Raw genomic sequence first — 26,188 nt, forward strand, 5'->3', positions numbered from 1 at the left:
CAGGACCCACCTACACAGGATTCATGGACATGGGAGGAGATACTGGATGGTAAGGGACCTTGGGCACAACCGGGAGAATATCGCCTCCCTCTTGAAGAGCTGGAGGCAGCTAAAGCCGAGAGGAGGCGATATGAGGAGCAGCACACGGAACAAGGCTGGAAGCCCGTGAGTACAACCCAAACATTTCTTGGGGGGGCCTTAAAGGGAGTGTGGCGAAGTCAGGTAGGAGACCTGCGCTACTCCCTGTACTTACCGTGGAAGCGAGAGTACGGGCAGACACCGTGTTACGCAGTAGAGCGCATGGTGTCTCCTGTACGCGTGCATAGCCCGGTTCGGTACATTCCAGCTCCATGTATCGGCCGGGCTAGATTGAGCGTTGAGCCGGATGTCATGAAGCCGGCCCAACGCATCTGGTCACCAATGCGTCTCCTTGGGCCGGCTTACATGGCACCAGCCTTACGCATGGTGTCCCCGGTTCGCCTACATAGCCCGGTGCGGGTTATTCCACCTCCCCCACTGGTCGGGCGACGGGGAGCATACAACCAGGTAAGGTTGGGCAGGCTCGGTGCTCAAGGGAGCCAGTACGCCTGCACGGTCCGGTATTTCCGGCGCCACCTCCTCGCCCAACCCAGTACCACCAGTGTCTCCTCCACGCCTAGCCTATGGTGCGTGTCTCCAGCCCTTTACCACCAGTGCCTACACCACGCACCAAGCCTCCTGTGTGTCCCAGAGTCCTGTGCGTCCTGTTGCTGCTCCCCGCACTAGCCCTGAGATGCGTGTCCCCAGTCCGGTACCACCAGTTCCGGCACCACGCACTAGGCCTAATGTGCGCTCCAGAGTCCAGCATGCCCTGTTCCTTTCTCCCCGCACTAGCCTGAAGGTGCGTGTCTTTAGCCCGGTACCTCCAGTTCCGGCACCACGCACCAGGCCTACAGTGCGTCTCAGCCGGCCAGAGTCTGCCGTCTGCCCAAGGCGCGCTGAACTGCCCGTCTGCCCAACGGCGCCTGAACTGCCCGTCTGCCCAACGGCGCGCTGAACTGCCCGTCTGCCCAACGGCGCCTGAACTGGCCCGTCTGCCCAACGGCGCTTGAACTGCCCGTCTGCCCAACGGCGCTTGAACTGCCCGTCTGCCCAAAGGCGCCTGAACTGTCCGTCTGCCAAGCGCCGAATGAACTGCCCGTCTGTACTGTGTCTTCAAAGCCGCCCGTCTGTACTGAGCCCTGCAAAGCCGCCCGTCTGCCATGAGCCTTCAGAGCCGTCCCCAGACAGGAGCCGCCAGAGCCTTCCGCCAGACAGGAGCCGCCAGAGCCTTCCGCCAGACAGGAGCCGCCAGAGCCTCCGCCAGACAGGATCAGCCAGAGCCTCGCCAGACAGGATCAGCCAGAGCCTTCCGCCAGACAGGATCAGCCAGAGCCTTCCGCCAGACAGGATCAGCCAGAGCCTTCCGCCAGACAGGATCAGCCAGAGCCTTCCGCCAGACAGGATCAGCCAGAGCCTTCCGCCAGCAGACAGCAGAGCTTCGCCAGACAGGACAGCCAGCTTCCGCCAGCCATGAGCAGCAGATCCGTCACCAGCCATGAGCAGCCAGATCCGTCAGCCAGCCATGAGCAGCCAGATCCGTCAGCCAGCCATGAGCAGCCAGATCCGTCAGCAGCCATGAGCAGCCGATCCGTCAGCCAGCCATGAGCAGCCAGATCCGTCAGCCAGCCATGAGCAGCCAGATCCGTCAGCCAGCCATGAGCAGTCCAGCCAGGATCCGCCAGAGCCGTCCAGCCAGGATCCGCCAGAGCCGTCCAGCCAGGATCCGCCAGAGCCGTCCAGCAGGATCCGCCAGAGCCGTCCAGCCAGGATCCGCCAAAGCCGTCCAGCCAGGATCCGCCAAGAGCCGTCCAGCCAGGATCCGCCAGAGCCAGCCAGCCAGGATCCGCCATTCAGTCCGTGCTGCCCTTAGTCCGGTGCTGCCCCTTAGTCCGGTGCTGCCCCTTAGTCCGGTGCTGCCCCTTAGTCCGGTGCTGCCCCTTAGTCCGGTGCTGCCCCTTAATCCAGTGGGGTTAAGTTGGAGGGTGGTCAGTTGGAGGAGGCTACAAAAGCGGGTAGTGACTATGGTGGGGTGGGGACCACGACCAGTACCAGAGCCGCCACCGTGGACAGACGCCCACCAGACCCTCCCTAGACTTTATGCTGGTGCGTCCGGAGTTCGCACCTTAAGGGGGGGGTTATGTCACACCCTGGCCTTAGTTATCTTTGTTTTCATTATTATGTTTAGATTAGTCAGGTGTTGACTGGTGTAGTATGTGTTTTTGTATTGTCTAGGGTGTTGTATGGTTTAGGGGGTTAAGTAGAGTAGATTGTTTAGTGTTCAGTGTAGGTGTCTAGGAAAGTCTATGGTTGCCTGAATTGGTTCTCAATTAGAGACAGCTGGTTATTGTTGTCTCTGATTGGGAGCCATATTTAAGGCAGCCATAGGCTTTAGCTGGTTGTGGGTAATTGTCTATGTGTAGTGTTTGTGGCAGCACTATTTATATGTATAGCTTCACGGTCGTCAGTTTGTTATTTTGTTAGTTTGTGTATAGTTGTTCGTTTCTTGGTTTTTCTCTCTTCTTTAATAAAAKATGTATTTTGCACACGCTGCGCCTTGGTCCAATCTCTCTCAAGAAGACGATCATGACAAACACTCCATAATTTGTTCACTCACACATAATATGCACATACATTTATACTGACTCTACACACCCGCACACCCACTCACATACAAGCTGCTGCTACTCTGTTTATCTTATATCATGTTGCCTAGTCACCTTACCCCAATACATATCTACCTCCATCACTCCAGTATCCCTGCACATGTAAACTTACTTACTTACTTCATTGTGTATTTCATATTTCCTATTCTTATTCTCCTGTGTTTTTATCTAGCAATACATTGTTATTGATGATTGCATTGTTGGGTTTTGAGTTTGCAAAAAAGGCATTTCACTGTACTTGTGACATTACAACTTGAAACTTATGCTCAGAGACAATACTTATGCTTGGAAAATACTGTTAGCTGTAAAAAAAACAAAAAAAAACAGACTTGAGAAAGTCAGATGCAATGAAAAGGGGTTGTATGACTATCCCTCAAGTGTCATGTTGTACTGTATGTGAAGTAGTCTGTGTGTAATCCTTATAGTCCATTTCAAAGTGAATTTGTCATGTCAATGCCCACTTGATTAGAAATATCACCCATTTCACTTGAATCAAATCTATTACATATCTCTCTCTCCCTCTCTCTCCCTCCCCACAGGCATGGACTGTTCTGGGCTGCTGCAGTGTTGTGAGATATTATAAATGCAGTCTGATTGCAGACACAGCAAGGCAGGGAGGGAAGCTGGAAGAATGAAAGGAAGGGTTGACAGATTTGCCCTTGTGTAACGACCTTCGATTTCTCTTTTCAACGTGGAACCTTCCAGTAACTGCCTTAGTAATATGCTTCACTGTAAAGTTAAAATATGTAGGGACAACAGTAGCCCAGAATCCAAACTGAATATAATTCTGTTTCGCTATTGTTTTACTATTCAGTCACTATTTAGTTTATATTCCAGGCTAGAATCAGCGAAACAGGGATCTGTTGGTTAACATGAGTAAACCAAAGGTTGTTGCTTTTGTTGTCTTAGCTAGCTGTAACCAAGGCAGTAGTCTTCACAGGAATGCAACTTTCACTGGGGACGGGAGGTGCGGACGGACGGACAGGACATGTCCCCCCACATTCTGAAATTGCATTTTTGTCCTCCTCCGTTTTAGCAAAGGCAGCGGTGGGGTAGGCTGTTTTGGGTGTTTATCCGACTGGATTTAGGACCACTCTGACGCCACAGAGCGGGCTGATGGGCTGTGTGAAGGCAAAACTTCTGGAAGGCTGGCTGGACCAGCACGGGAGAGTTGAGCATAGTTCAGTGTRCRCGTTGCGCTCGTTCACCGGCTTGTAAAAGGAATAGAAACTGGCTATTCTTTAGTTGACTGATGTATCTGGCAAGGTAACTGTTTGACTTAACAGAAAAAAAAACTAAACTAGTGTTTATTCGCAGTGCTGAGCTAGTATTGCAACCCGCATGTAACGTTAGCTAATGTTTCATACACTCTCGACTGAGGTGAATGAATAAGCTACGCTAGTGAGTAGCTATCACAGCCAGGTCAACTCTAGCCTCTAGTTGCTATCTAACAGCAGATGTTTGTATGGACATGTTTCGTAGCCTTTGTTTTGTCACGTTTCAAAAGTTACATTTTGTATTTCTTTATTTCACCTTTATTTAACCAGGTAGGCTAGTTGAGAACAAGTTCTCATTTGCAACTGCGACCTGGCCAAGATAAAGCAAAGCAGTGCGACATATACAACAACACAGAGTTACACATGGACTAAACAAAACAGTAGAAAAACAGAAAACAAAAAGTCTATATACAGTGAGTGCAAATAAGGTAAGATAAGGGAGTTAAGGCAATAAATAGGCCATGGTGGTGAAGTAATTACAATATAGCAATTAAACACTGGAATGGTCGATGTGCAGAAGATGAATGTGCAAGTAGAGATACTGGGGTGCAAAGGAGCAAGATAAATAAATAAATACAGTATGGGGATGAGGGAGGTAGATAGATGGGCTGTTTACAGATGGGCTATGTACAGGTGCAGTGATCTGTGAGCTGCTCTGACAGCTGGTGCTTAAAGCTAGTGAGGGAGATATGAGTCTCCAGCTTCAGTGATTTTTGCAGTTCTTTCCAGTCATTGGCTGCAGAGAACTGGAAGGAAAGGCGGCCAAAGGATGAATTGGCTTTGGGGGTGACCAGTGAGATATACCTTCTGGAGCGCGTGCTACGAGTGGGTGCTGCTATGGTGACCAGTGAGCTGAGGTAAGGCGGGGCTTTACCTACGAGAGACTTGTAGATGACCTGGAGCCAGTGGGTTTGGCGACGAGAGTGAAGCGAGGGCCAACCAATAAGAGCGTACAGGTCGCAGTGGTGGGTATAATATGGGGCTTTGGATGGATTGCAACAAAACGGATGGCACTGTGATAGACTGCATCCAATTTGTTGAGTAGAGTGTTGCAGGCTATTTTGCAAATGACATCGCCAAAGTCGAGGATCGGTAGAATGGTTAGTTTTACGAAGGTATGTTTGGCAGCATGAGTGAAGGATGCTTTGTTGCGAAATAGGAAGCCGATTCTATATTTAATTTTGGATTGGAGATGCTTAATGTGAGTCTGGAAGGAGAGTTTACAGTCTAACCAGACACCTAGGTATTTGTAGTTATCCACATATTCTAAGTAGGAGCCGTCCAGAGTAGTGATACTGGACGGGCGGGCAGGTGCGGGCTGTGATCGGTTGAAGTGCATGCATTTAGTTTTGCTTGCATTTAAGAGCAGTTGGAGGCCACGGAAGGAGAGTTGTATGGCATTGAAGCTCGTCTAGAGGTTAGTTAACACAGTGTCCAACGAAGGGCCAGAAGTATACAGAATGGTGTCGTCTGCGTAGAGGTTGATCAGAGAATCACCAGCAGCAAGAGCGACATCATTGATGTATACAGAGAAGAGTCGSCCCGAGAATTGAACCCTGTGGCACCCCCATAGAGACTGCCAGAGGTCCGGACAACAGGCCCTCCGATTTGACACACTGAACTCTATCAGAGAAGTAGTTGGTAAACCAGGCGAGACAATCATTTGAGAAACCAAGGCTGTTGAGTCTGCCAATAAGAATGTGGTGATTGACAGAGTTGAAAGCCTTGGCCAGGTCGATGAATACGGCTGCACAGTAATGTCTCTTATCGATGGCGGTTATGATGTTATTTAGGACCTTGTGCGTGGCTGAGRTGCACCCGTGACCAGCTCTGAAACCAGATTGCATAGCGGAGAAGGTACGGTGGGATTCGAAATGGTCGGTAATCTGTTTGTTAACTTGGCTTTCGAAGACCCTAGAAAGGCAGGGTAGGATGGATATAGGTCTGTAGCAGTTTGGTTCTAGAGTGTCACCCCCTTTGAAGAGGGGGATGACCGCGGCAGCTTTCCAATCTTTGGGAATCTCCGACGATACAAAAGAGAGGTTGAACAGGGGTTGCAACAATTTCGGCAGATAATTTTAGAAAGAGAGGGTCCAGATTGTCTAGCCCGGCTGATTTGTAGAGGTCCAGATTTTGCAGCTCTTTCAGAACATCAGCTATCTGGATTTGGGTGAAGGAGAAATCGGGGAGGCTTGGGCGAGTTGCTGTGGGGAGTGCAGGGCTGTTGACCGGGGTAGGGGTAGCCAGGTGGAAAGCATGGCCAGCCGTAGAAAAATGCTTATTGAAATTCTCAATTTTGTGATTTATAGGTGTGACAGTGTTTCCTAGCCTCAGAGCAGTGGGCAGCTGGGAGGAGGTGCTCTTATTCTCCATGGACTTTACAGTGTCCACGAACTTTTTTTGAGTTTGTGCTACAGGATGCAAATTTCTGCTTGAAAAAGCTAGCTAACTTCCCTGAAAAGTTCCATATCACGGGGGCTATTCGATGCAATCGCAGAATGCCACAGGATGTTTTTGTGCTGGTCAAGGGCAGTCACGTCTGGAGAGAACCAAGAGCTATATCTGTTCCTGGTTCTACATTTTTTGAAAGGGGCATGCTTATTTAAGATGGTGAGGAAGGCACTTTAAAGAATGACCAGCATCCTCTTACTGATGGGATGAGGTCAATATCCTTCCAGGATACCTGGCCACAGGTCGATTAGAAAGGCCTGCTCGCTGAAGTGTTTTAGGAGCGTTTGACAGTGATGAGGGGTGATGGTTTGACCGCGGACCCATTACGGATGGCAGGCAATGAGGCAGTGATCGCTGAGATCTTGGTTGAAAACAGCAGAGGTGTATTTGAGGCGGCAAGTTGGTTAGGATATATCTATGAGGGCGCTGCCCGTATAGATTCCTGATATCAAAGGATCGACCCACATGCAGCGACGACTGATAGACAGTATCATAAGATCACTGCTAACACGCAGCAGACATACAGTTATCTTTTTACCTTGTGCCAATAAAACGGAGGGAATTACTCAAGGGAGCACGTGTATCGCGACCACGATACCAGTCCTCGTAAGAAGGACTAAGATGACCGTTTCCGAACCACGCCGAGTAACCATCTTGGTACGAATAGGTTCGCTCGCACCTATTGATGAAAGTCGTGAGATATGCTAAGCGATACTTGCAGAGGATATGAGAGGCAGGAAGCGGAAATTTAAGTAGCACAAAACGAAGGCGTTACGTATAAGACACGAACTAACATGGTGAGAAACCTAATCGCCAGAATCATTTAACTCGGATCCGCATCTCTTCAAATAAGTTACCTGTATATTATGCCCGTGTTTATAGATTTTGGGGTTGTACCTGGTAGGTTCATTGATAATTTGTGTGAGATTGAGGACATCAAGCTTGGTGTTAAGTGTTAAGCATGTCCCAGTTTAGGTCACCTAGCAGCACGAGCTCTGAAGATAGATGGGGGGCAATCAGTTAACATATGGTGTCCAGGGCACAGCTGATGGCAGAGGGTGGCCTATAGCAAGCGGCCCCCTTTGGCAGTTCTATCTTGTTGGAAAATGTTATAGTTAGGGATAGACATTTCAGGGTTTTTGGTAGTCTTCCTGAGCCAGGATTCAGACACAGCTAGGACATCCAGGTTGGCAGAGTGTGCTAGGGCAGTGAATAAAACAAACTTAGGGAGGAGGCTTCTAATGTTAACATGCATGAAACCAAGGCTGTTACGGTTACAGAAGTCAACAAATGATAGCGCCAGGGGAATGGGAGTGGAGCTAGGCACTGCAGGGCCTGGGTTAACCTCCACATCACCAGAGGAACAGAGGAGGAGTAGGATAAGGGTACGGCTAAAGGCTAAAAGAACTGGATGCCTAGTACGTTCAGAACAGAGAGTAAAAGGAACAGATTTCTGGGCACGGTAGAATAGATTCAAGGCATAATGTTCAGACAAAGGTATGGTAGGATGTGAATACAGTGGGGGTAAACCTGTGCATAGAGTGACGATGAAAGAGATATTGTCTCTAGAAATATCATTTAAACCAGGTGATGTCACCGAATGTGTTGGAGGTGGAATTAAAGTGTTCACTAAGGCGTATTGAGGAGGGCTAGAGGCTCTATTGTGAAATAAGGCAATAAATACTAACCAAAACAGCAATGGACAAGGCATATTGACGTTAGGGAGAGGCATGCGTAGCCGAGTAATCATGGGAGTCTCAACGTTAACAGTGAAGAGGCGACTCCGGGATGCTGGCCTTCTAAGCAGAGTTGCAAAGAAAAAGCCATATCTCAGACGGGCCAATAAAAATAAAATATTAAGGTGGGCAAAAGAACACAGACACTGGACAGAGGAACTCTGCCTAGAAGGCCAGCATCCCGGAGTCGTCTCTTCACTGTTGACGTTGAGACTGGTGTTTTGCGGGTACTATTTAATGAAGCTGCCAGTTGAGGACTTTTGAGTCGCGCAGCAATGATCTCTGTCGAGATCCGCATGTCCCGCAGGCTTCCCGCGGGAATGCAGCCCTCTAGTGCAGTCAGTACACAACACTATGCTCATCATGTCTTAGCAGGATCAGATGGTGACAAGGGTCCCAGCAGGATCAGATGGTGACAGGGGTCCCAGCAGGGTCAGACAGCCAGGGAAGACCAGTGTACGGAGCTCAAGTGAATTTTGCATTATATTCAGTGAATGATATAAAGTTCCATCTTGAATTGATAGGTAGACCTACAGTAGCAGTTTAAGATTAAAGCTAGAGTCTGGGATCTGGGAATAATGGTCATTTCGATTAATGAACCATTGATTGCATTCTTGGATAATATAATGTATAAATGTACACCAAGGTAATTCTTTGTCATGCCTCATTTTAGTAGGATCAGATGGTGACGGGGGTCTCAGCAGAGTCAGGCAGCCAGGGAAGACCAGTCTGTGAGGTGAATTTTTGCAGATACAATACTTTATTCTCTCTATACAGCAAACACTGGACTAGCCAGATGCTATTTTAAGGCAGTCTGACAAACCTCTACAGTTGATTTCCAAACGGTATTAAGGGTTGATGGAGGTTTTTCCCGGTGACACAAAACATGTCAAACAAAAATGTGAGGAAGACCTGGGAGACGCTATTGATGATGATGAACGTATACAGATATGTTAGAATGCCCAGTAATGTTCATATAATCTCAGACATAAATTACTGCAGTTTAAGACCATCCATTGAATGTACTATATGCCAGTGAAACTGAATATCATGCACTCAGAAATTGTATTATTCTGCTGGAGGTGTAAAGCACAAATGGGGACATATTTGCATATGTTGGGGTCTTGAAGGCTGGCTCAATTCTTTAATCTCAGCATGTCTACAGATTCTCCCTTCTCCCTGTTTTTGTTTGCGTGGAAATGTTGATACTGGAGACAGAAGAAACTGTGTAAACTATAATTTATGAACTGTCTGTACTGGCGAAGGTTTTGGAAAACCTGGTGAACTCACAGTTGAAAGACTTTCTTTGTAATAACTCAGTTTTATCTCCATTTCAGTCGGGTTTTCAAAGAATTACCTTGGTGTACATTTATACATTATATTATCCAAGAAAACCCTCAACGGGTTTTACCTCGTTAAATAAAGGTTAAATAAATAAAAAAATATACAAAATTAATTGGAAGGTTGGTTATCCACCCACAGTGTATAGAAGAAATGTCAAGTTATGTACAGTATTGTCACGCCCTGACCTTAGAGAGCTTTTTGTGTCTCTATTTTGGTTTGGTCAGGGTGTGATTTGGGGTGGGCTTCTATGTTCTTTTTTCTATGTTTTGTATTTCTTTGTTTTGGCCGGGTATGGTTCTCAATCAGGGACAGCTGACTATCGTTGTCTCTGATTGGGAACCATACTTAGGTAGCTTTTTCCCACCTATGTTTTGTGGGTAGTTATTTTCTGTTTAGTGTTTTCTGCACCTGACAGGACTGTTTCGGTTTCGTTTTGCACTTTGTTATTTTGTTCTAGTGTTCAGTTTAAATAAAAGTCATGAACACTTACCACGCTGCGCTTTGGTCCGATTCTTCCTCTTCAGACGACGACACCCATTACAAGTGTCACTAGATTTGTTTTGAAATTAAGGGTATACTGTGCAACTTTCATATGGTCAGGATGTCATATATGGAATACTGTAATGCAAAAGGAGTCTATTGAAAACATGCCCATGTCAGGGGAGATTTAGGCAATTCCTAGTTTCTGGGCTGCTCAGTCCTGGCCCTGGGAGTCTGCTGTACTGCTGTACTGCTAACACACCTGCTAACACACCTGCAACCAATAATGAATGTTTCACTAAGATCCTAAAGCTGAGTGGGGTGTGTTGGGTTGGGGCGCTGCAGGGCCGTGGACCCCTCGGGGCAGGACGGGGTGACCCAGCTATATTGTGTGCAAGTAAAAAGAACACCACAGTACTATTAGGCCTATGATATAAATTATATGGAGGGTGTACTGTTTCTGTGTGTTAATGTGTAGGTGTTTTCCAGACCTTTCCTTTGAGGCATTAAAAAAAAGATGGGAAGGAAGTTGTGTTGGGGAGAAAGTTGAGTTATTGACTAGACTGGTGGGGGTCGGGCGTGTAGGCGGCTCGGGTTGGCTGGGCGGTGTGGATGAAATTTGATATAGAGGATGTTTTAAAGACAATCAAAAGTTATGAAAATGCAAATCAAAATGCAAATGAATTACTTAAAAATCATACAATGTGATTTTCTGGATTTTTGTTTTAGATACCGTCTCTCACAGTTGAAGTGGACCTATAATAATTTTTATTATACAGACCTCTACATGCTTTGTAAGTAGAAAACCCTGCAAAATCGGCAGTGTATCAAATACTTGTTCTCCCCACTGTATATGGCAAATAGAAATCAAAACTGGATTGTGTTCAGAAATAGATGGGAGGAGTTGAGCTGAAGGACTAAATACAAACAAAACATAACTATTGTAAAATATACTGGGTTCATAGAAAATGTACAGTGCATTCGGAAAGTATTCAGACCCCTTCCCCTTTTCCAAATTGTGTTATGTTAAAGCTTTATTCTAAAATGTATTACATTTTGTTTCCCTCATCAATCTACACACAATACCCTACACTGACAAAGTGAAAACAGGTTTTTCAAAATGTTGCAAATGTATTAAAAATAAAAAACAGAAATACCTTATTTGCATAAGTATTCAGACCCTTTTCTATGAGACTGAAAATTCAGCTCAGGTGCATCCTGTTTCCATTGATAAACCTTGAGATGTGTCTACAAGTTGACTGGAGTCCACCTTTGGTAAATACAATTGAATGGCCATGATTTGGAAAGGCACACACCTGTCTGTATAAGGTCCCACAGTTGACAGTGCATGTCAGAGCAAAAACCAAGCCATGAGGTCGAAGGAATTGTCCATAGAGCTCAGAGACAGGATTGTGTCGAGGCACAGGTCAGGGGAAGGGTACCAAAAAATGTCTACAGCATTGAAGGTCCCCAAGAACACAGTGGCCTTCTTCTTCCTAGAGCTGGCCGTCCGGCCAAACTGAGCAATCGGGGGAGGAGGGCCTTAGTCAGGGAGGTGACCAAGAACCCGATGGTCACTCTGAAAGAGCTCCAGAGTTCCTCTGTGGAGATGGGAAACTTCCAGAAGGACAACCATCTCTGCTGCACTCCACCAATCAGGCCTTTATAGTAGAGTTGCCAGACGGAAGCCACTCCTCAAGAAAAGGCACATTATAGTCCAACTTGGACTTTGCCAAAAGGCACCTAAAGGAATCCGATCATGAGAAACAAGATACTCTGGTCTGATGAAACCAAGATTGAACTCTTTGGCCTCATTACCAAGCGTCACATCTGGAGGAAAGCTGGCACCATCCCTGTGGTGAAGCATGGTGGTGGCAGCATCATGCTGTGGAGATGTTTTTCAGTGGCAGGAACTGGGAGACTAGACTAGATGAAAGGAGCATAGTACAGAGAGATCCTTGACAGAGAGATCCTGCTCCAGACCGCTCAGAACTTCAGACTGGTACGAAGGTTCACCTTCCAACAGGACAACGACCCTAAGCACACAGCCAAGACAACGCAGGACTGGCTTCGGGACAAGTCTCTGAATGTCTTTGAGTGGCCCAACCAGAGCCCAGACTTGAACCTGATTGAACATCTCTGGAGAGACCTGAAACTAGCTGTGCAGTGACGCTCCCCATCCAACCTGACAGAGCTTGAGAGGATTTGCAGAGAAGAATGGGAGAAACTCCCCAAATACAGGTGTGCCAAGCTTGTAGTGTCATACCCAAGAAGACTCGAGGCTGTAATCGCTGCCAAAGGTGCTTCAACAAAGTACTGAAAAAGTACTTATGTAAATGTATATGTAGTTTTTAAATTAGCAAAAATGTCTAAAAACCTGTTTTTACTTTGTCATTATGGAGTATTGTGTGTAGATTGATGAGGGGAAAAAACTATTTAATCCATTTTAAAATAAGGCTGTAACTTAACAAAACTTGGAAAAAGTCAAGGGGTCTGGATACTTTCCGATTGCACTGTATATATTATGTATAAGATGAAAGTAGAAGCCTAAGTGTTGTTGTCCATTAGTTTACTCCTATTAGGGGAGGGATGGTAGGATTAGGAGAAAATAATAAAGGGTAATATATAAAACTGTATATACAGTACCAGTCAAAAGCTTGGACACAGCTACTCATTCCAGGGTTTTTCTTTATTTTTACTATTTTCTACATTGTAGAATAATAGTGAAGAGTTTCAAAACTATGAAATAACAGATATGGAATCATGTAGTAACCAAAAACAAATCCTCAAAGTAGCAACCCTTTGCCTTGATGACAGCTTTGCACACTCTTGGCATTCTCCCATCTTAATGCGTTTGAGCCAATCAGTTGTGTTGTGACAAGGTAGGGGTGGTATACAGAAGATAGCCCTATTTGGTAAAATACCCAAATGCAGCCCAAATAAATGCTTCACAGAGTTCAAATAACAGACACATCTCATCATCAACTGTTCAGAGGAGACTGCGTGAATCAGGCCTTCATGGTCGAATTGCTGCAAATAAACCACTACTAAAGGACACCAATAAGAAGAAAAGACTTGCTTGGGCCAAGAAACACGAGCAATGGATATTAAACTGGTGGAAATTTGTCCTTTGGTCTGATGAGTCCAAATTTGGGAATTCTGGTTCCAACCGCAGTGTCTTTGTGAGACGCAGAGTAGGTGAACGGATGATCTCCGCATGTGTGCTTCCCATAGTGAAGCATGGAATGGTGTGGGTGCTTTGCTGGGACACTGTCTTTGATTTATTTAGAATTCAAGGCACACTTAACCACCATGGTTACCGCAGCATTCTGCAGTGATACACCATCCCATCTGGTTTGCGCTTAGTGGGACTATCATTTGTTTTTCAACAGGACAATGACCCAACACACCTCCAGGCTGTGTAAGGGCTATTTGACCAAGAAGGAGAGTGATGGAGTGCTGCATCAGATGACCTGGCCTCCACAAACATAAAACCTCAACCCAATTGAGATGGTTTGAGATGAGTTGGACCGCAGAGTTAAGGAAAAGCAGCCAACAATTACTCAGCATATGTGAGAACTCCTTCAAGACGGTTGGAAAACCATTCCAGGTGAAGCTGGTTGAGAGAATGCCAAGCGAGTGCAAAGCTGTCACCAAGGTAAAGGGTGGCTACTTTGAAGAATGTCAAATATAAATTTAAAAAAATTGGTTACTACATTATATAAAATATAACTTTTTTGGTTACTACATGATTCCATATGTCTTATTTCATAGTTTTGATGTATTGACTATTATTCTACAATGTAGAAAATAGTACAAATAAAGAAAAACCCTTGAATGAGTAGGTGTGTCCAAACTTTTGTGTCCAATGTAATGTATATATTTACAAAAATCTATATGGGTGATTGGAAATGATGCAGACAATTACATCGATGGAAGCCACAATATATCTGCAATGTTAAAGCTGATCTACCCACTAAAATAATTAATAATAATTGTTAAAATGTTTGTATTATGGCCCCCCCACTTCTTTTTATATATATATATATATATATATATATATATATATTTCCGCCCCCTTAATTTGGTGATATCCAATTGGTAGTTACAGTCTTGTTCCATCGCTGCAACTCCCGTACGGACTCGGGAGAGGCGAAGGTCGAGAGCCATGCATCCTCCGAAACAGGACCCTGCCAAGCCGCACTGCTTCTTGACACACTGCTCGCTTAACCCGGAAGCCAGCCGCACCATTGTGTGGGAGGAAGCACTGTACAACTGGCGACCGTGTCAGCGTGCATGCGCCCGGCACGCCACAGGAGTCGCTAGAGCGCAATGGGACAAGGACATCCAGGCCGGCCAAGCCTTCCCCTAACCCGGATGAAGCTGGGACAATTGTGTGTCGCCTCATGGGTCTCCTGGTTGCGGCCGGATGCGACACAGGCTGGGATCGAACCCGGATCTATAGTGACGCCTCAAGCACTGCAGTGCCTTAGACCATTTATGTACTTATGGAATGTACTTACCTCAGTGCTGACAGCTGCATCTGAAGGGTTGATAAGCACTACTGTCTCGAGAACGCTGCTTTTGTGGTGAAGAATTCTCTGCCCTGAAAACAACAAAGGGAAAAAGTATAACTCAATCAATGTGTGCTGTGGAAAATATATAAATGAAATGCTTACATTTTTTTTCCTGATTGTTAAATGTTTTTTTGCGTGTAAAAGCATGCCTTCAATAGCTGAAAAATGTCAATGGCCCTATTAAATCAGAGGCTACAGTTGCAGCAGATCATTTTTTCCTTTGCCCTGTCAGACCAGTATGGCATGTCTGCCCTCCAGAGAAGAAATGTTCTTAGTAGTCTCCTCTACTCAATCATCAAGGCCGCACACACCCAATTACCCACACAGCCTACTAATCACCCACCTACCACAGCCACAGACTGTCACCAAGAAGCCTTTACCACCAGTTACCCCCAGTCCCTCCCAATTCAACCAGGGAATCAGTGAGCGAAGAAACATCTCTTTGTAGTCTATTTGTTTCCGTATGAATCTTATGAATACAGTGTTTCTTCATTAAATCGTTAATCATGTAACTCCAACTCCAACTTCATAATATCAAAAGGCAATCATTAATAATTTATTGTGGAATCTCATGTATTCACTCTCTCTCTCTCTCTCTCTCTCTCTCTCCACTGTCAATCTATCTCCATTAGGCTACAGATTATTAATCAAACTGTTCAGATACAGACGTTTCTGACAGTCTTAATGTGACTATGTAAATGGTAATGTTCCTCCAGAGGTGGCCTTTATCACTGCCTGTCCAATATAGCCATGAAATGGCTGGAACCCGAGAGTCCGCCCAGCTACTCAGAATCTGACGAAACCAGAAATCACTGTTTTAGACACTTTCAGCAGCTTGCTTTACCTGAATAGTTTCCTTCGGCATTATTATATATTAACAACGAACTGGGCAACCCTTCAACATGTTAATGCATGAATTCAGTGTTCTTACGCCACACATCATTTAATGAGAAAACAGGACCGGTGCTTCCTGATAACTACCCAATCAAGAGCAAGGAGTGAGTCAATCCAGCATTAGGAATATAACAATACAAAACTGTCATGTAGTCTCTATTTAATCTGACTGTGTGCCTCCGCCTTTTGTTTGTSCTCCTCTGGTCCAAGTTGCACCAACACACTGTGGGCAACCACAGAGTCATCATTCACCTACAGTAGTTGTGATGCCTTCCTTGAAATCACCTGAGTGGCATCGCACATCACTGGGCACAGACTTCAGTTCCATGTCTATTCCACACGGGGTTCAGCGTCATTTCATTGAAATGACGTGGAAACAACGTTGACTCAACCAGCGTGTGCCCAGTGGGCATCGATCTTTCTCTCTGTCTCCTTCTCCTCTCCTCCTTTCACTCATCGTGGTGAGTCGTGGTGGTATTTACCAAGAGGTTCTACAGCCATGGTATACTGCTGCTACATTACTTGATTCAAGAGACTGGTGTTTATGTTCCTCATAATTTACAAAAAAAAACTCTGCTTGATTTACCACCTATCATAACATGGCAACACTCGTAAAAGCTTAAGTTCTCTCACTGCTGGAAAACCAGGCCAGATTTGTAAAACTAACACCGTGATTGCAAACAGAACAGAAATAACTGAAATGCATGATGCTTTCTTGGAGGTTGAGGGCGGGGTTGGGGATCTGCTCTGCTGGTATATAGAAAGACTACCAGTCGTGATTAATCTCCGAGAGAAGGAGAATGTCTGGGGGGCTTCGTACAGCAGTAGGTTCTGGCCTCGGGGCTGATTTAGCCATACATATTTCATGTTCCAGATAGATCCTCCTACCCATTAACACACCTGCTGTACCCTCCTCCTGAGGGCTGTCACTCACTATGGAGGAGGTGCTCAACCTACGGCCACTAATGCAAGCCTGGCTCACATATCAGAGGAATAGATTTAGCTCGATAGGAATGTTTATTTTTGCGGTTACGTATCCTGTAATGTATATCTTTTTTTAAACCTTCAACGGCCAATGGATCAGGCACTCCAAATTAGAAAGGAGGAATAGGTTAAGCAGACGTGGTTCCTAGTCGAAGGACTTCTTTTTAATTCATGGTGGAAATGTTATGGCGGGAAATGCAGATATCGATCATTTCTGAGTTGTTGTTTGTCTTGGATAGCTGCCTATAAGATTTACAGCTTTTGATACTGACACTCAGACCGCTATTGGAAACCCACAGTGTTTATTTTATTCCAGGGAGAGATGTGTGATTTCAAAATTTGCGGAACAAGTTTAGTTCATGTTCAAAATTACTGGTTGTCTCTTTGACGCTGTGTTGTACTTCTTAGCGCAGTTCAAAGCTGGAGCTAATACTGTAGTCTCTTGCCGTGTATTCAGAACCCTGCAGCCTAGAACTGGAGCCTCAGTGTTTCTGTATGAGAATAATAATGACTGTGGGAAACACAATCTCCATACACAAACAACACAAACACAGGCTATTTCTCTACCGGCCCCGTCTTCTTAGCAAGTTGCAGCTAAATCAGGCACGTGCACAGATAGGACTCTACCTATTTCGAGCAAATGCCCCTTTTCGGTGGTGGTAAAATTTACTCAAAAATGAAAAAAAGTACAATAAAATGTTTTGAATTTTTCAAAAGACATTTGACAACAATGTGACAATAACCTTACAAGACAACGAACGTACAAAATGTTTATAAAATAAAAAAGAATTAGCTCACACAGTCACATGCAGGAGGCTACATATTGCACATTGAGTGTGAAACATTAGATGAGGATTATACAGAGACGGAGATTCTCCATAAAATCAATAAAGGGTTGCCAAATTCTGTAAAATGTCTCTGACTTGTTCCTCAACGAATAAGTCATTTTCTACAGTGGGATACAACTATTAACTTTGGATAGTCACATTCCAATTGGCAGCGGGGTATCTGCTTTCCATTTCAAGGCAATACATGTTTTGGCAATTGCTAGTAATATTTCTGCTTTATAGTGTGGCTTTGCTTAAGATAGGAATTAGTCAAGTTACCCAGTAGACAAACCTCCGGGTCTAAGGGGAATGCAACCCCATGGATTGAGGATATGGCATCACCATACCCTTGCCAGAAACGGTGTAGTTTTGAACACTGCCAAGTTGAATGGAGGAATGTTCCTTCATCTACTGTTCATCTAAAAAATAGGGAGGAGATACCAGGGTGGAACTTGTGCAGTCTAGATGGGGTGATATAGAGCTGATGGCTGAAAGTTAAACTGTATCCGTCTGTATCTGGAGTTCAATGTGGATGTAACACCATCCCTGCATAGGTCACTCCATAACCCCTCATCAAGATTGATACCCAGATCTTTTTTTCCATCTAATTCAGGGTTTAGCTAACCCAGGCAGTGGTAATCCTGACATAAATAGATTGTAAACATAGGAAATGGTCTTGAACAGTGGTTGGTCTGCATGGCAGAGTTGTTCAATAGGTGACATCTTAGGTAGGTTCCACTGGCCCTTGAGAGTCACCCTGATAAAATKAGGTTGTAGGTAACTAAAGATGTCCTTGTTAGACAAGTGGTATTGCTGTTTCAGCAGTTCAAAGGACATAAGAATTCCCTCCTCATAACAATGTTTCAGAAGAGTAATACCCTTATCAGGCCATGATCTAAAGTTACTGTTCTGGAGAAACATTGGAAGCAATCTATTGTTCCATAGAGGGGTTTCAGGGGAAATAACTCCCTCTCGTCTGAACAGCTCATGCAGTTTAAACCAAGTCAGGACGGAATGTATAATTAAAGGGTTGTCTGTGATAGTTTTTATAGATTTCATGTCCCATTTGTAAAACAAATATGCCCCAGTGTCCTCATGTACATGAAACCTTTGAATGTTCAACCATGAGGGCGAAGGGCCATTGTCTAGACTGCACAACCCAGTAATACATTCTAAAATTGGGGAGGTTTAAGCCCCCTTGACCGTAAACAAGGGTCAGTTTGTCCTGGCTAACCCTAGGCGTTTTACTGTGCCAGATATAGTTTCTAGTCAGCTTGTTGAGAAAGGAAAAGAATGCTGTGGGTACAGGGATGGGGAGAGATTTAAACAAATATGGAAACATGGGCAGGACATTCGTTTGAATTACATGAATTCTACGCAGTAAAATGAGTGGCAAGTCCTTCCATTTACACAGGTCACCCTCCACCTTTGGCAACAAGCTGGCCAAATTGAGTTTATAGAGGTTCTTCAGGTTACCATCCATCAATATGCCCAAATATTTGAAACCATTATGCTTGATGGTATGATGGTCAAACACAGACAAAGGTCAAATTTCACTTTTTTTGTATCCAGAAAATGAACTATAACACTCTAATAGGTTCTGCAAGTGAGAGAGGGAATGTTCTGGGTTCGTTAGAAACAAGATAAGGTCGTCCACAAAAACTGGTAGCCCAAACTCAAAGCCATGTACAGTGCCTTCAGAAAGTATTCACACCACTTGACTTTTTCCACATGTTGTTGTGTTACAGCCTGAATGTATAATGGATTAAATTGAGATTTTTTTGTTCACTGGCCTACACACAATATCCCATAATGTCAAAGTGGAATTATGTTTTTTCGAAATGTTTACAACTTAATTAAAAATGAAAAGCTGAACTGTCAATTAGTATTCAACCATTTTGTTATGGCAAGCCTAAATAAATTCAGGAGTAAAAATGTGCTCAACAAGTCACATGATAAGATAAGCACGATTTTTGAATGAATACCTCATCTCTGTACGCCACAAATGCAATTATCTGTAAATGATCTGTAAGGTCCCTCAGTCGAGCAGTGAATTTCCAAGCACAGATTCTGAAGGCACTGTATGTAATAGCCTCAGCCCAAGGTTCAACGGCGAGGGCGAAGAGGTGGGGGATAACAGGGAAACCCTGTCTGTTCCCCCTATAGAGAGGGAAAGAAGAGAAAGTCATCCCATTGATAGCAATCCTAGTTTTAGGAGATCTTAGCTTTACGAGAGTTATTTTATCAAGTTTAAAAACACGATGCCTAAACCAAACTTTTGTAAAAAAGTGAAAGAAAAGGCCTTTTCGGTGTTGAGGGACACTGCAACACTAGGTATTGTTTTTGTATCAAATACTTTTCTGAGATTATTGGAGGACAATCTATTAATTATGAAGCCAGTCTGATCTGGGTTGACCAGCAGAGGGAGGCGTGACTCCAGTCTCTTAGATAGCATCTTGGTGGCCTATAGCAGGTGCACTTTAGGGGGTTTTCCMCTTTCTTGTGAATCACTGTAATCACATCTTCAGAAAAAGACTCTGAAAAGCAGTTGCGGTTCCCGGGTTTTTTAAGTACCTCCGTAAGGTAGGGTACCRATAGCTCCTTAAATTCTTTATAGAACTCTGGGGGGAAACCATCCGCCCCAGGAGATTTATTAGAAGGTGAACATTAAACATCCAACAATTCTGGGACTGAGAAATGATCACTCAGGCACTCTCTGTCCTCCTCTGGCATGGGAGGTTGAGAGAGGAGAGAAATGAGTTGATCTCTGATTGGGAAGTATAGAGTATTTCTTCAAAGTATCATTCATTTCAGTAGGGTGTAAGGATATCTCATTAGTAAGAGTTTCTATAGCATKAATTGTCTTACTTTCCTCTGTTTTCAGTTGCCATTCCAATACTATATGGGCTTTCTCTCCAAGTTCGTAGGATCGCTGTTTTGATCAAGTAAAAGCCCTCTCAGTTTGATATGTGTTCAGCGTACTATATTGCAGTTTTTTATTTACCAAGAGCCTGTATAGGTCTTTAGTCGGGCCTCTTTGGTAGGTTTTTATCGAGCTCGAGAATGTCAGATTCAAGGACATTCATTCCGGCACCGTGTTTTCTCTTCAACCCTTTCGTAAAGGGTTTGTTTGTCTTTGGAAAAAAATATGAATCTGCTCTTCGATGGATGCACAACATTCAGGTTGCTTAAGAGTAGAATTTTCCATTTATATGCTCCATTTACCTTGGTAGGGATGGAGAGTGATAATACCAGAGAATGGTCAGTAAGCAATCTGGGGAGATATTCAGTATCTAACAATTTGTAAAACAGTTGGGTTTATAGCAAAAAAGCTATGTGTGTTGTGTGGGTGTGAATAAAAAACAGTAGTCCCTATCCTGTGGGTGCCTCTATCTCCAAGCGTCTAGTAAATTGAGATCCTTCATGAATGACATGGTGAGCTTGGCGGCTTTTGTAAGAGGGGAGGGTTTATCAGAGGACCTGTCAAGAACTGTATCTAAACAAACATTTAAATCTCCTCCAGCCAGTAGCCATYCTGGTGCTTGAGCAAYCTGAAGGAAGACATTCTGWATRAACATATGGTCATCAAAGTTTGGGAGCATAAATATTCAATAGGGTCCAAGACTTCGAAGACATACTGTATGTCCCTGCACCAAAACAAACCTGCCTGAGTGATCATATATGGTGTTGCTGACACAAAAGGGGATGTTCCTACATTGCGGCTCCTCTTGCTTTTAAACAAACATTTAAATCTCCTCCAGCCAGTAGCCATCCTGGTGCTTGAGCAACCTGAAGGAAGACATTCTGAATGAACATATGGTCATCAAAGTTTGGGAGCATAAATATTAAATAGGGTCCAAGACTTCGAAGACATACTGTATGTCCCTGCACCAAAACAAACCTGCCTGAGTGATCATATATAGTGTTGCTGACACAAAAGGGGATGTTCCTACATTGCGGCTCCTCTTGCTTTGGAGTTAAAAGAAGACGCAAAAACTTGTCCCATCCATTTAATTTCCTGTGTTCACTGGCTGTAMGATGAACACAATGTCCGCCTTTCATTTCTTAAGGTACAGTATGTGTACACTCTTTTCTCTTAACCGGGCTGTTAAGACCTTTTACGTATAATGTGACCTATTTTAGTGGATTAAGCATTGGCTGGGTTTCAAACAGATAACCGAATGGTATACACTATTATGAAAATAATGAGGTAACACTGAAGTGACCTATGTGTCTCTTTAGGAAGGAAAAAAACATTTACCATAGAAAAAACCCAACCCGATTGTTGGACTAAAACAACATTCAATCATAAAAACATTTGTAGAGATACATTTGTTGCTCGCTTTCCATCTTGCTCTTACTAGCTAATCTTTGACATAAACTAAAACCTACGAGCTCTCTATGCCGAATATTTTACTGTCAACAATAAGGGCCGCTTCAGTCTCTTTTCAGGAGAAGAAGAGAAACATAAATGAGGGAAAAGCAATAGGCCTAGGCCTACTGATTTTGCGTCGCCCAGTGAMTATCAACACCAAAATATACCCTCCCGTAAATGTCCCATAATAACGAGTGTAATAGAACTCAGTAACAGTAATTGAAACTGTCCCACTCACCTGTAGCGGCCGAATCGTGGGGTAATCACTTCCAAATTCAAAATAGACATTAGCAGTTCAGTCCCAGGACAGCAAAAACAAGATAAATCCAATAAACTGTGTCAAATTCCACCGATAGACCTTTGTAATTCAAACGCGGTTCAGTTCTTCTCTCGGCGTGTCGAAGAGATGGCCTCGGCCGTTGTACTGAACTTTCATCCGCGCGGGGTGAATGAGGTAGTCAGTGATATTCTTCTCCTTCAGATCTATGGTGGCTGGCGTGAACTGCTTGCGACGACTGCTGAGATCCGCGCTCATATCCGGGAAAAGACAGACCCTCTTGCCAGCAACGGTGATGTCCCCTTTGGCTCTTTCAAGTCACAGTATCTTCTCCCTTTCCTGGAAATGGAGGAACCGTGTGGGCTTATCTGGTGTGGGTTTTGGCGTCAAGGTTCTGTGGGCACGTTCGATTTCTAGTGGCTTGGTGAAGTTGTTTATGCCAAGGATATGTCAGGGATCCACTTCGTGAAGAAACGATGGGATCGAGGCCCTCGCTGTCCTCCTTCAATCCCACCACATGGATGTTGCTACGTCTGCTCTGGTTCTCCATCTGGTCCACCTTGTTTTTGAGATAGGCATTGTCCTTCTGCAGSTGTTTGATCACCTGGTCATGTCATGTGATGGTATCTTCAATGGTGCTGGTGTGCAACTCAGCCTCAGTTGCTCTCAAAAGCAGATCATTCAGGGAGGATTTCAGGCCATCAAAGGAAGAAGGAAGTTCAGCCGATTTCTTGTACATTTTTAGTGAAAGACCTTTTTTACCATCTTGAATTTCCCRGAGGAGAGTCGCAAGCATGCCAGAAGAATTGGAAGKGGCTGCCGAGAGGAACAGTGTTGAACTGTCGTCGGTGCTCTCAGAGSTAATGCTAATCTTGCTAGCTGTGGCGTTGCTATCGTTAGCTTGAGATTCAACAAAGTTTTTGTCACTACCTCGCTGGCAACGAGCATACTGCAGGCAGGCTGATGGGGTGATGCAGGCAGAACATGCTTTCCATTCAATCCTGCAACCTCCGTTCCAATTAGGCCGTATGATTTTGCTTGCTTTGGACTCCAGAGACGTGACATGATATATCCCTAGTTGAAATTGGCTGCTAACATGAATGACTTTCAGYGCCAAATGCAGGTATAAAACACAGTTTATTTCTGTAGCCTATCTTGCACTTAGAAAATGCATAACCGTTTATGGCTGTAATGACAGGCTACAATTGCACAGTGATTGTTTGCGCATGGCAACAAGTGGAGTTGGGTTGGAAATAGTAATAGTAGGTTACAGTATTTCTTACAATCGTCTATTTTAACTGGAATGGTGTTGGTCATTATTAATAAGTGCAGCATTTCCACTTCAAAATAGTTTAGCAAAATACTTTACTCATCAGATTGTGCTGCATTCCCCTCTTGTAATAATTGCTTAACGAGTCTGTGACAGCGTTTGAGTGTTTTTTTTGTTGTTGGGTTGAGCACATGCCCCCCAAAAGGACTGTGCACAGCCCTGCAGCTAATTGAATGAAAAAGTGGGTGTTTTGTCCCCTTTTTCAGGGTTTCTATGTAGATCAAATGCTTTGGTTAGTGCCCTACTTTACTTTTCTGCAGAGAACAGAGGGAACAGTTCAACCCAAAAATAAAATGTTAAATCTCAGCTATATGCAGTACTAGGCCACAGTCCCAGCAAACATTTTCTATAAACACAACTAACACACCCATCCCGTGCACCTTGGAAAATGCCTCTGTTTACTTTATCCCTTTCCTTTACCCCTTAAAAGAAAGAGATAACAATAAAGGAAATACTATTGGGTGTCTGTTACCAGAATGCTAACAAAATTAGCACAAGTAATAGCGAGTTTCCACAGAGGCTGCTAGCTAAATATGCATAAGAAAATAAACAAATTGCAAAGACAGGCAATCCAGCTCATAAAGTTATACATATATAGGTAGGAACTACCGAATATCATTTTTGGTGAGTTTGGACATTTACAAGCATATGTGAACGAGAGACATTGTGCAAATGAACAAAGTTTTGACACATGCTTGTCTGAAGGAAGAACAGTACTGCAAAGTGTGTTCACGCTGTTTCTGTGTGGAGTCTGGAGTCGCTAGGGCAATGGGCCTGACCTTTCTTCCCGGAGAAGTTGGGGTAGGAGAATTCATGAACAGCATTCTTGTAAGGGGTGTTTAACTGGCGGCAGAGAAGTCAGACGCAGGAGAGAAATAACTGTGTTTCCATCGGCGCAGTTTATTTACAAAAAACCCCACTGGAAAACATAATAATAAATATCAATGGGTAACATAACCCGACGCACACCAGTACAGACGTACACATACACTTACAATAAACAATCTCCGACAAGGACATGAGGGGAAACAGAGGGTTAAATACACAACATGTAATTTCGGCAGAAGTCGTGACAATTCTATCAGCAGACAACGCTCTGACTGATGTGTAGTTACTCTACTCTGGTACATTTCTCGATGTACCCAGCCTACTTCTCTCTGGTAAAATGCGAGATGAACTTTAAGCAAAATATTAGGAAATGTAGCTGGCTACATTATTTCTATGATAAACATTAGAAATATGATGGCCATGCATCATTTTTGCAAAAAAGACCTTAATTTTTCATTGTAAGCTCATTTACTTGTRTGGCTGCAGTCCAAATAGCGTTGCACTTCTGTTGTCATCTGATGAAAATGAAGCTATTTCCTGCCGAATGTGTTGCATTAATATATTTTCTGCGAAGGAAAACTATAGTTGCACACCCTGATTACTCTAATGAATCAAAAAAACACTTTGACTTACAATATAAAACGCGACCCCTGTCAATACTCAACTGGGGAACCACACACAGTAAGCGTCATAATGTAAGATAAAGTGAAATGAAGAACGTGATCTGCTTAATCTCCTAACGTATTGCACAAGTCGACTGCAGGTATTTACTTAAAAAGTAGCTACAAATATTAAAATGTATTGAAAAACTTCAAAGAAATAGTTTCAATGGCATTGACAGTGTGGAAAAAACATCCCGTGGCTAGGGCTGTTACCCGCACTGTTTGATGCCATTCCATTTGCTATGTTCCATCCGTTATTATGAGCTGTCCTCCCCTCAGCAGTCTCTGCTGGTCTACACCTGTTGTTTAAAATATTATTCAATTCTTATTTGATATGCTTGCAGCAAGTGACGGAACCCCAGTATGCGGTCCAAAGATGCTCGTCAGTGGACGATAATCTGTAAGTTCTTCCAGTACAGATCCTGGTGAAACTGAAACACTCCAGAAATGATGCCTAGGGCTTCTCGTCCTATCTGTGCGTTAGTTTCTGCTTCGTTCAATGTCCTCGATGCGAAAGCAATCTGCTTCTCTTCACCAGAATGCATGATCTGTTCCTGGAATGTCTCGTTCTTGTTTTCAGTCTTTGACATTTTCTCTGAGCTCTTTTTGTTTCTGCAGGCTCGTTTGATGTGGCCCTTTTTATCACAGGCTCAGAAATCCATGTCCTTACAGCAGCATGTACACGCCTGATGTCCCACATTACCACAGGGGTTCCCGAGTGGCGCAGCAGTCTAAGACACTGCATCTCAGCATTAGAGGCATCACTATAGACACACTGGTTCGAATCCAGGCTGTATCACAACCGGCCGTGACTGGGAGTCCCGTAGGGCAGTGCCCAGCGTCGTCTGGCTTTGGCCGGTGTAGGCTGTCATTATAAATAAGAATTTGTTCTTAACTGACTTGCCTAGGTAAATAAAGGTCAAATTAAATATATATATAGAAATAATAATAATGTGCCTTGATTTCCCTGTCTCTGATTTCAGTTGCAACTCTGTGCACTTTTAGTGATGAACTCAACTGCTGAGCCTCTTTAGCAGCTAGTTCCATGGACACACTGACTTCAATGGCCTTTGCCAAGGTCAGATTACTTTCAGTCAATAGTCTCTTTTGTATAGCTTCACTCCGTAGCCCACATACTAGTCTGTTTCTAATGGTGTCATTTAGAACATCATTCAACTCACAGTGCTCTGATAGTTTATTTAGTGCAGCAGCAACCATCGTCACTGATTCTCCCTATTCCTTATTTATTCTGTGGAACCTAAACCTTTCAGCAACAACTAGTGGTTTTGGTGAAAAGTGTCCTTTCGGTATTGTGCACAAACTGTCATTCTGTTACTAAACTTTGCATCTCTACTGTTCTTCAAGTAAATGTATTTGTGTAAAATGTTCTGTAGAAATGGTT

General features: G+C 44.1%; 1 protein-coding gene across 1 annotated transcript in view; it reads right to left on the reverse strand.

Annotated features, from left to right (window-relative positions):
- Positions 1-26,188, reverse strand: part of LOC111963851 (microtubule-associated protein 1B-like) — a 52,335-nt gene that overhangs the window by 11,537 nt on the left and 14,610 nt on the right. Inside the window, exon 3 of the mRNA XM_023987403.2 lies at positions 14,556-14,638. Within this exon, the coding sequence (XP_023843171.1) occupies positions 14,556-14,638 (83 nt within the window). The remainder of the gene's footprint in view (positions 1-14,555; positions 14,639-26,188) is intronic.

This window comes from Salvelinus sp. IW2-2015, linkage group LG5 (assembly GCF_002910315.2).
Source record: "Salvelinus sp. IW2-2015 linkage group LG5, ASM291031v2, whole genome shotgun sequence".
NCBI classification, from domain to species: domain Eukaryota; kingdom Metazoa; phylum Chordata; class Actinopteri; order Salmoniformes; family Salmonidae; genus Salvelinus; species Salvelinus sp. IW2-2015.